The sequence below is a fragment of the Ammospiza caudacuta genome, chromosome 20, assembly GCF_027887145.1.
Source record: "Ammospiza caudacuta isolate bAmmCau1 chromosome 20, bAmmCau1.pri, whole genome shotgun sequence".
NCBI lineage: Eukaryota > Metazoa > Chordata > Aves > Passeriformes > Passerellidae > Ammospiza > Ammospiza caudacuta.
This window is the reverse complement of record NC_080612.1, coordinates 12,665,807-12,676,433: the sequence shown is the minus strand read 5'-3', so window position 1 is coordinate 12,676,433 and position 10,627 is coordinate 12,665,807. Positions and strand designations below refer to the sequence as shown.

At 45.5% G+C, this 10,627-nt stretch overlaps 2 protein-coding genes across 3 annotated transcripts; one reads left to right on the top strand and one right to left on the bottom strand.

Moving 5' to 3' along the window:
• The first annotated feature begins 29 nt into the window (after positions 1-29).
• Positions 30-2,256, top strand: LOC131566385 (thioredoxin domain-containing protein 17-like). The gene is made up of 4 exons (XM_058817657.1): positions 30-213; positions 946-1,027; positions 1,301-1,376; positions 1,971-2,256. Exons 1-4 carry the CDS (start codon positions 72-74, stop codon positions 2,037-2,039), a joined length of 369 nt encoding a protein of 122 aa, XP_058673640.1. The 5' UTR covers positions 30-71; the 3' UTR covers positions 2,040-2,256.
• A 991-nt stretch (positions 2,257-3,247) lies between these two features.
• Positions 3,248-5,578, bottom strand: LOC131566384 (mediator of RNA polymerase II transcription subunit 31). Of its 2 annotated transcripts, none has more exons than XM_058817656.1 (4): positions 5,493-5,567; positions 4,983-5,060; positions 4,372-4,468; positions 3,248-3,625 (listed from the first exon to the last, which is right to left on the bottom strand). In XM_058817656.1, the coding sequence occupies exons 1-4, from the start codon at positions 5,500-5,502 to the stop codon at positions 3,433-3,435; spliced, it is 378 nt and encodes a 125-aa protein (XP_058673639.1). In that variant the 5' UTR covers positions 5,503-5,567; the 3' UTR covers positions 3,248-3,432. The 2 variants fall into 2 exon arrangements, with proteins under 2 accessions (XP_058673639.1, XP_058673638.1); XM_058817655.1 differs by lacking the exon at positions 3,248-3,625 and adding an exon at positions 3,632-3,919 and having other exon boundaries at positions 5,493-5,578.
• Positions 5,579-10,627: the final 5,049 nt, after the last annotated feature.

The window sequence follows — 10,627 nt, the reverse complement described above, 5'->3', positions numbered from 1 at the left end:
GGCCGCCGGGAGCGCGCCGAGCTACGGCGGCCGCGCGGGCCGGGCCGGGCGGAGCCTCCGCCGCTGCCGCCATGGGCTGGGAGGAGAGGCAGATCCGCGGGTACCCCGAGTTCGTGCGGACGGCGCAGAGCTACCACGGCCGGCCCATCTTCGCGCTCTTCTGCGGCGATAAGGACGCCGAGGGCAGGAGCTGGTGTCCCGACTGCGTGACGGGTGAGGCGCGTCGGGGAAGCGCCCTGCCTGGGGCATGGACTGTGTCGGTCGTGAGGAAGCCGGAAAGGCCTCGGGTGCCTTTCCGGGAAATGCCGGGCGGGCACAGCAGCCCCAGAGCCGGTGCCAGGCTCCGGGCGCAGTTTCCCCGGTGAGCTGAGCGGGCTGTGAGCCGCAGCTGCCACGCTGCCCCTTTGGCTGCGCGCATGGAACGGCGCGGGCTGCGGGCGAAGGCTGCTAACACGGCCCAGCAGACAGACAGACAGACCGACAGACCTGAGCCCTGCCGTCAGCTTCACCTATGCTGCACGTGTCGAGGCCAAGCGATGCCTTCCCCGACCGTGTCCAGCGGCAGTGTTTCCTTGTGAGAAATCACCGCACTGAGCCGCAGGGCTTTACGTGTCTGAGCAGGTCTGAAGGTGCCGTAGGGAACCGTCACCCTGCAGAAGGGCGCTGTGCTGGGCTGCCACAGCCAGGACAGGACAGAACAAGAGAAACAAGAGCGTTTCTCTTCGTGTTAGAGAAGAAATTGGCCTTTACTCCAACACAAGTCCAGTCAGCGTTCAAGCATGTAATAAACTCTGAAAAACTTGTGGATAGCCCGGTGCAACGAAATGTCGATCTCTAACTAAAGCAGACAAAACATTAATAAGTAGCCTTGCCGGTCCAAGTTAATCCATGTGATTCTGTAGCACGAATATTTAGTACTAACAGATTTTAAAAATTATTTTCTAGCTGAGCCAATTGTGAGGAAGGAACTTCATAACCTGCCTGATGAGTCAGTTTTCATCTACTGTCTAGTTGGAGATAGAGCCTAGTAAGTACCTTTGAATGCTGACAAATGGGATTACTTTGTTCTGTTGGTGGACTGGTGGTTAACCTGTTGAAAAAAACTGACTGAGCTGTCCTTTTCTGTAAAGAGTCAATCATTTTTTGAGGTCCTCACGATCTCTGACATAATCTATCTGCATGCTTGTTTTGAGAAGGGCATTGGGAAGGTGTGAGGCAAAGGCCTTTGAATAATTTTGAAGCTGTTTTAACTTGAAAATGCTTCTCTACAAGCTGTGCTTAACACCTTCTTTCTGAACAGCTGGAAGGATCCCAACAATGAATTCAGGAGGAATCTGAAACTAACAGGAGTGCCTACACTACTTAAATATGGCACAGTAAGTGATTAATGTTCTGAATCTACAGGCATTGAGATGGGGACCTGTCAGGAATTTAGGGCTGAATGAATTAGTCACTTGTATTCTCTGAGAACCCTCTCTTGTTCAAGGAGGCCAGGGCATTCTAAACATCTCTTCTGCTCCCAGTTCCTCAAGAGAGAGCCATTCTGCTTATTGTGTAATGTCTATAATAAACATGCAGTAAAGGCAATATGTGCACTTGCCTCATGGTGCTTGAGGGGTTGAGAAACTTCTTAGCTGCATATTGTTACTGTTCCTGATTTGCAGCTCCTCAACTTTTGAAAATTCCAAACACTGAGGCTACAGGAGTGAAACAAGTTCCAAGCACTCTGGTCAGACTGCAGCTCAAGTTGTAACTTGTACATGTTAGTTAAATTAGCAGTTACTTTCTTAGAAATGCCTCTTCCAAGGCCAGAGAACCCTCAAGAATATTTTAGTTGTAGTTACCATTCTTGTTCCACCCCCACTACACCTCACTCCCCAGGCCAGAGGTGCTGGATGTGGCTAATGTTAGTGTGTACAAATGGCTCTCAGCCAGAACAGGTTTTTAAATTATGGACGTTTTTCTTTCAGCCTCAGAAGCTGGTTGAAGAAGAATGTTTTAAATCGGAGCTTGTGCGTATGTTGTTTACTGAAGACTAAAGGCCTCTCTAGTCAATCACTGATGAAGATGGTAGTCTCAACTACTGCACTGTCCTTTCAAGGAATCACTGACCTTTGTTAAAACTTTAATGATTAATTACTTTGGACTACTTAAGATAAATGTCCTGAAATTCTGGGTCCAAACCTTACACTAAAATCTTACAAGAAAAACTGTATCTTTCCTTTCATGTCCAAATAAAATTGAGTTTGTGAACAACCTCTTTTCAAAGGACCTGAGCTCGTGTTAGAAACTCAGATTAGCTTGCATTTACTGAAGTGTAACTACAAGTTGCACTTTCAGCGAGTAAGGAGGAAGGGGAGAAAGAGAAAGCCCTTCTTCCTAAGCCTGACCACATAATTACTGAAACTGTTAAGATAAATTTTCAATGCCAAAGATGTTTAATGACTTATCTGTTCAGTCTAAGTGTGATAATGTGATGGCTGGCAGCTGTAGTGTCACTGATCCCATCTTAATGGTTAACATTTGGGAGTACCTGTTCCTACAAGGACAGGAAATACAACATGAATGCACCAGAAATACAGTCTAAAAATATGAAAATTAAAAACCCTGGCAGCTGCCAAGAGCTATGTTCTTAGAATAAAAAACTATACAGGAATAAATGGCAAGCGCTTCTCCAATACCCCAAGCAACGGCATGTTTCCCTGCACACCCTGTTCTTGTTACACGCAGTGTAAAGAGACTCCAGAGCAGCCACTGCTGCACGGACAGAGGCCAAGACTCAAGGAAGCTGAGTTTAACAGAACAGAGACAGCTACACCTTGTTTCCTTCTCTATCCTGCAGAGTTTATCAGCACCTATCTCTGCTCTGCTCCCCAGACCTCACCCTGTACACTCTGATTTCTATCTGTACCACATGCTGTAAGGAAAAATAACTTCCATCAACAATGACGGCCAGGGAAACAGAAGTGATAAGTAATAGCTCAGCTTGGTTTCAAGGAAAAACTGCACGGTTTTGACTTTATCATCACTTCACCTTTGCTTGTCCCAGAACTGTAAGTAGCGGGGAGTTCTCAGTACACTTTGAGACACCATTATTCTCCAGGGAAAAGGCTTCCTAGGAACAGCCTTTAGAGCTACATGAGCTACATTTCTTTCTAGATAGTAAGTAACAAATCTAGATTTTGTGTTCAAAATCAAGAGGATCAATAACTATGGTAGTAAAGCTCTTACAAAATTGTCCACACTATAAAATTAATTGCCGGTGTTTATTAGTCTTCAAAAGAGTTGATGAAACAAAAACCCCAGTCACCTGATAAATTCAAAAAAAAAGGGACACACACCCAGAGCCAAACTTGCAAAAGGGTTCATTCATCTCCTGTAAATACTTCACTAACCCAAAGTACACCTAATCACCACTACTGCATGTGGTTTTCATTTTACAGAGGTGTTGTTTTGTTGCTGCTGCTCAGCCAGTGCCTGCTGGAGGCGCATCCTTTTCCGGGAATAGTGCTGCCAGTGGAGGATCTGTTGCTCATCAATAAATTTGGCACACTGAGCATTGACCAGTTCTTTGCGGAAATGTTCATACTGGAGCAGCTCTAGCATATGCAAACATTGAGGATACCTGGGTTAAAAATAAACACGCTATAATACAGGTTTTTACAAGGGACGAGTCAGTCCCTTTTACAAGGGACAATAAGTCTAAAGTTTTCAGTACTTCTGTGGGTCGTTAGTTTTGACTCGTGTGTCTTTACCCAAGTGTGAAACCACTTCAGCATGCACACTGTGAGTTGGTAACTGCAGCATCAGCCCAGGAAACAAGGAATCCAATCCCAGTAATAAATGCACATTCCTGCCTTCTTCCCCAATGGCTTGGTTTGATAGGCCAAATCCATCCATCCATCTGGCTTTACAAGGCCTGCTTCCAGAGCCGAATTAAAGATGACTGAAACCATTTTCCAAAAACGGAAGGAATTTGCACACTTGCAAAAACACAAAATCACCCTTTGCCTCATGTAAGCATCAATAATGCAAAACTGGTCTTAAAATTCACTTAACTGCTTTTTTACCCTAATGTTCAATAGTTTGATTTTAAACCCATTGAAAGTGCAGATTAAGGCTTTAAAGGAAGATTCTATGCAAAACTCATGAATTCTTCATAATTTTGCCCATTGCTGCTACATGTGGACTATTGGAAACAAGAAAATCTACACTGCATATAACCATGATCTTGCATAATCTATGCTGCAGGGAAGACAAAAGTAATGTTACAGGCAAAAATGAAATCCTAACGTGGTACTGTACAGCGTGTAAAATGAGGTCAATGGCAAACTATTAAAATGCAGAAACTTAAGGGAATTTAGCACTTACTTCAGGTATTTTGCATATTCAGGTTCTTTCCAATAAAGTAAATATTTCAGATAATTTACAAAAGCTTTATCTTTGAAGTAGCCTCTTTGTGCAAGAACTGAAATAAAATGACAAATAAGGAATCGACGGTTACAGATGGGTGTAAAATACCAGCACACTTGAAAAAAATCACACAGTCAAAACTTTCTCATTACAATCAAATTTTGATAATTTATATTTGGCAAATTAAAAACCACAGAGCAATATAAGATTTTTATGTCAACAAAATAATAGATTAGTCTCATCTCCCTTACAGTTTGCACCTTCCATTGAATGGAACAGCTTTTTGAAACAAGAAAATTTGACTGCAGCATCAAAATTAGCAATGAGTTATGTATAGTACCTAAAACTATTCACATTAGTAAAATTCTGTTTTCAGATAAAGGAATACTGTTAACTTGACATTACTTTTAAATAACAGACTGGAACTTGTTATTTTCTTCTTTACAGACTACTTTTATGCTTTGAAAAACCCTTTTATTTGTTTAGCTCTCTCTCAAATTACCAGTAACAATAAACATTAATACACTATGTTAACTCGTCTGGGTCCAGGTATTTATTTAAGTACTCACAGTTGAGGTAATTTGGATTTGCCAGACATTGAACAAACTCCAGCTCCAACTGGAATCGAAGTCGATTTCCTGTATCATCTGATTAAAGAAAAAAACCAGTAAGAATTAGACCCACACAACAGATTGAAAGTAATCCCAGTCGCTGTGCCACCCGGGAGCAAAGCGGGCCGGGGTGGGCGAAGGGCAGCGAACGGCCCGCTACGGGAGGGGCCTGCGGGGCCGCGAGCTGCCAAGGGCCCCGGCGCCGGGCGGCGCCTCTCGGCCTGCGCGGTCCCGTCACACCCGCCGCTCTGGGGGCCTGCGCAGCTCCGGCGGCGGCCCTCACGGGCCCCGCACCGGCCCCCGCACCGGCCCCCGCACCGGCCCCCGCACCGGCCCCGCACCGGCCCCCGCACCGGCCCCGCACCGGCCCCCGCACCGGCCCCGCACCGGCCCCGCACCGGCCCCCGCACCGGCCCCCGCACCGGCCCCCGCACCGGCCCCGCACCGGCCTCCGCACGCTCCACGCACCCGCGTCCATGTCCGGGGCGCGCACACCCGCCGGCGACAAGCACGCCTCCTGCCGACAGCCCGGCGAAACGCAACGCTAAGCACTCTGGGAACTCAGCGGCTGTTGCCTAGCAACGGCGGCGGAGGCGGGGCGGAGGCGGGGCGGAGGCGGGGCGGAGGCGGGGCGGAGGCGGGGCGGAGGCGGGGCGGAGGCGGGGCGGAGGCGGGGCGGAGGCGGGGCGGAGGCGGGGCGGAGGCGGGGCGGAGGCGGGGCGGAGGCGGGGCGGAGGCGGGGCGGAGGCGGGCGGGCCGCAATGGTCTCTAGCGCCCAGCGTTGGTCTTCCGCTGGAGGCGCCGTTCGTTCCCGTTGCCGTGCCCGTTCCTGGTCCCGTTCCCGTTCCCAGCCGTGTCCTTCACAGTCGGCCCGGGACACTGACACGGCGCCCCTTGCACACGTGAGGGTCATTTTACGGGCTGGGTGTGCGCGCACTGCACGGAGCGCTTCCCTCACGCCTGGCCCGCAGAGCAGCCTGCAAACACTGCGGTGTCGGGAGCTCAGCACGGCTGACACCATCCCCTCGCTCCTCGAAAATGCTCTGTACAAATTCCTTCCTTCTCACCGCGCTCTGCTGCAGCTCCCGGCAAACCCCAAAGAACTCAGAAATCACTAAATACAAACCAGTGTATTTTTAAACGAGCAGCGTTCCGTTTTACATCAGTCGCTTTGTCCGGCGGCTGCGTCCGGCCCTGCAGAATTTCCCCATCGGAGGGGAGAAAAGCCCGGTCACACAAAAGCCCTGGTGCTGCTTGTGCCAGGGGGTCCAGTGCAAGCTCAGGGTTACATTCCTGCGACACCAGCCCCTACGACTCTTCCCGAACGTGAGCATTCCTTCTGGGAATGGGCACTGGAGCGCGGGTACCGCGGAGGCCAGGCAGCCCCAGAGCCATTAGAATTTGGCTTTGGGGTCAGTGATCCACGCATGCTTTTCCTGCACATAACCCTTGAGCTGGGAAGGACAAAAGGAGGATGAAATTTTGTTTGTATTTGCAGAACATTCATTTTAGCTTTTTACTAGATAAAGCCACTATTCATCACTTCCAGAGCAAAAGGAAGTGGAGGGAACCAACCCTAAAATACTAAACTGTATTTAAACTTTAATGGTAAATATTGGATATTGGACAAAGTTTGGAGGTTTGCAGGTTTGTTTTGCGTAGTGACTTTACAGTCAGCCAAGGAGATTTCTGTCAACCTCTAACCTTAATTCTTCATTAATTAAAACACAGTAGTCTCAGAGTAAAACCATTAATATGCAAATGCTCCATGAGTGAGCAACAGCAGTGGAAGCAATCTCTACAGATTTACCTGAAATACTTCTAATTTCTTCCTTTATTTGTTGTATAATCATTTTCGATTTTCATTTGTTGAAGTATTTTTGGCATCGAACATAGCAATTTTCTATAATACTATATTTTCCTATGCAGTATGAATTTTTCACTGGGAATTGCATTACAAAAACCATATAAAAAGGATCCCTGCATAGTTTTTTCTTAATAAAAAAAGGGTTGCTTTCTTAAGCAACATTTTAGTGGTTGTGAAATAATATTATTACTATATCAAAACATAACAAGCCACTCCCCAGTAAACACAGACTTTGAGCTAAAAGAAGAGATCAAATAGATCCCACGTGTCTGCACTGCTATTCTAGAACAGGATTTCTCTCCCAAGAGTGACTTCAGAGGAGAGAACTCTAAAAAAGGATTGGTCACAAAAATAAATTACTATGTATGGTTGCCCAAGTTAAGTCAAACATCTCAATTCTTGTCCGTCAAAATTAGGAACAAAATTGAAAATCAGGATTTTAGTGTATGAGATTTTATATTATAAAGGATTTTATATATGAGAACCTTCCCTAAGAAAAGTTTGATTTTTGTTGTTTTGTTTTTAAATGTCGGGTGACTTGCAGGACATGTGTTAATATAAATGTGAGCCAGACATTTGTCTTATTGTCATAGAACTAGGATGACATTGCTGCATCAGTTTCTCCTTTCATAGAGACTAGACTGCTATCATTGCTGTTGCCTGCCCAGAAATGTCATGGTTTAGGACAATAAGGTTATCTTAACTCATTAGAACTGGCATAGAGACACAGCTCTTAAATGGAGCCACTTCTGAAGCCACCAAGGTTTTATGGGACACAAGAGAAAATTAAGTCTCATCTGGCATGCTGTTGAATCTTGAAGGTAAACACTGAGGAAGAGAAATGCTGCAAAAGATTCCTCTGTGACACCAGAGTGCAGTGCATTTGCACCAGAGAGAAAAAAGGTCTAGCAATTTCATCACTGAAAACTGATCAAGTGAGATGAAACAGGGACGTGTTTCACACCAGTGCATGAAACCCAAGACATCCCCTCTTGTTCACCCCCGTTTGCCCACTGCTTTGGAACAGAATGCAAACTGATACTAACATGGACATCTGACAGGATTTTTACCCGCAGAATGCAAGACAGCTCTTGTAGACTGGAGAGCATCCTGCTTCAAATATGGTTAAATAACAGAGAGCAGAGTACGCATTATGTTATATATATAACAAGCCAGCACAAAATCTGCAATTTTTTTGCCTCAATGCTATAATTGTAATTCAATAGAAACAAAATCATAGTTTTCAGCAACTAAAACAATTGTCAGAACATATTTAATTAAAGGCTTAACTCTTCACAAAGTTTTCTTTTTTGAGGTCAAAAAACTGGCAGGTAATGCGCATTTCAGAAGGCAGCCAATAACAGTCATGGTGGAACCATTTCATCTGCAGATGCCAAATACCATTCAAGCAAGCTGCAAATTGGATGAAATGGTGTAAAAAGACTGGTGTATTGAAGGCACTGGCACATGTTCTTCTGTGACTGTGGTACTCCTCCAGCTTCAGACGAACACAAGAATTCAAAGATAAATTCAAGATTAAGTGTCATGTGTCAGAAAGCATTTTATGTTTTTCTTTAATAAGTTGGTTAAAAGTATCGAGGGCTTCTATTAGGACACCTGGACAGCCGGTGAATTTGAAGTCAGCCATTTGCCAGGAGCAATATACATACCTATGTTTCTGATGTCTGACTGTATAGCCAAGGCAAAATATTGAAGTAAAATAGAAATTTCCTCCAGAAAAAAATTTCCTTAATTGAAAGGTTGTGTTAACTTTGTTTCTGGTGAAAATCTGATCTTCAGCTGGCTTTCTAAAATATTTCCAAAGACCCAATCCAAGTTATTGTTCTCAAAGAATATCTCACAAAGAAAATTACAATAAATTAGATTTAGTATCTGGAACATTCAGTTCTTTCAAGAAAATGGTTTGTCTATAAAAAAAAGTTTTATGAACATTTTAATGAGGCTCACACTCAGGCCTGAAGCAGCTTGTGAAAACTCATGGAAGTGCCATGTGCCAAATAAGACTGGGAAACAATTTTGTGTGGGTAAATAAAGCACTGAAGTAAACTGGGGAAGGAAAACATCTTTTCTCTGACAGAAGAAACAGTCTCTTTCTTATGGCCAGAATCTACATGAAATGTAAATCTACATTTACACCGTAATAAATGGGCAACTATTGACTAAGTGCTGTAGAAAAACCTAAATGGGCAAAAATAGCTTCAGTACAGTCAGCTCTATTTTTAAAGAACCACCAAACGTTGTATTAAGCAGTCCCCAATCACCTGAGGGCAGCATGGCATGCCTGCCTTTCCTCTGTGCCCCCAAGGTAAGGGCTGTGCTTCCCTCGGAGTTTCTGTGCCAAGCAGAGGCAGTCTGCAGAGCATGGCAAGCCCTCTCTGTGCCACAGACCTTCACTCGGGCCAGCAAAGACACACGGAGGGGAAGGTCTGATCTGACACTAAGAGCTGCCACTGGCATGGTTCTTCTGGGCAGAGGAGAACCAGCACCCCGCCATTAAACCACACGGACAAATGCTGAGCCTAAGTCTTGCAGCAGAGTGGTGGCTTTGTGGTGCAAGGCCAGAAGTGCTGAAAACCTCTGCATGACACAAAGAGATTGATCAGACTTGTCTAAAGTCACACATCTATTCCCCCACACTGGAAAACATTGTGAAAACTCTGTCACTTGATCCAAGGGCTCAGGATTCATTACCACCCCCTCTTCACATATTTAGCACAGACACTTGGGGGGAAAAAGACGTGAAGTATGTAAAAATGTATACAATATGTCACTACTGAAAAGGAAGAGGTGGTATGTTAAGGAACCACTGCTGCATTTTGGCTAGGTCTGACTCAGTGATCTGTTTCTTTTTCTGGACTGATTTTCACCAACTGTCCAATTCCAACTTTGTCAGCAAATGCTGGGTTTGGCTACAACCAGGTTATTGCTATTTCAAGTGGCAACACACCTGAGCTGGAAAGCAAAGGCTGAATAAGCCAAACACTGAGTTCAAGTGAGAACAGAACTCAGCTGGAATGCAGTACTCGCTGCTCTGAACTCACTGGATGACACCAACAAATCCGAACCACTCTTCAGATTGGGGACTTCTGATCATGTAGAGAATGCTGAAAGGTTTTTCTTCTCTATTTCACAGATCTAGGTGTTCAACACACGGGCAGGAAACACCTTTGTTCTCCCTTTGTATATTTTCTTGCAGTTTGGTAGTTCACGAACTCATTCACAGTTGTGAGACCGTTCCCAAGCACTAGTACACTGTGGGAACAAGCTTGCACACTGGTACACGACCAAGCAGCAGCCCTGTGCAACAGCAGCCCAGATCACAATGCTGCAGGTTTAAGATGCTCAATACTTGCAGAAACTTGATAATTAGCAACTTGATATTTTGGTAAACTGGTATTTTGAGAGAAGAGAGGAAAAGCCAAGGATCCATAGATGTGGGCAGAAAATAAGAAAGCTTTAATTTAGCTCCTTAGAGGTGGCACTGCCAGCTGGCCAGCTGACAGACTCACCGACCACAAGGAATCACATTGTGCCCTCGGATGGTAAAACGGGAACTCTTTGGTGACTCAGGGTGGCTGAATAGCTCACCCTGACAAAGCCCACACTGAGGATCCTCCCGTGTTTTTTGTGGGTGCTGGGGGGGCATGTTTGAAAGCGGGGGGCAAACAGATTCTTTTATGCCACTACCTTAGCAGCATCACAACTTCTGCACCTA

What these genes read in the sequence shown, in the direction of transcription:
- LOC131566385 (XM_058817657.1), top strand. Translation starts at nt 72, where the DNA reads ATGGGCTGGGAGGAGAGGCAGATCCGCGGGTACCCCGAGTTCGTGCGG. An exon ending in GTGTCCCGACTGCGTGACGG is followed by an intron (nt 214 to 945) that starts GTGAGGCGCGTC and finishes ATTATTTTCTAG; the next exon opens with CTGAGCCAATTGTGAGGAAG. An exon ending in CTAGTTGGAGATAGAGCCTA is followed by an intron (nt 1,028 to 1,300) that starts GTAAGTACCTTT and finishes CTTTCTGAACAG; the next exon opens with CTGGAAGGATCCCAACAATG.
- LOC131566384 (XM_058817655.1), bottom strand. An exon ending in AAATCCAAATTACCTCAACT is followed by an intron (nt 4,469 to 4,982) that starts GTGAGTACTTAA and finishes ATTTTATTTCAG; the next exon opens with TTCTTGCACAAAGAGGCTAC. An exon ending in GAATATGCAAAATACCTGAA is followed by an intron (nt 3,920 to 4,371) that starts GTAAGTGCTAAA and finishes CTCTGGAAGCAG; the next exon opens with GCCTTGTAAAGCCAGATGGA.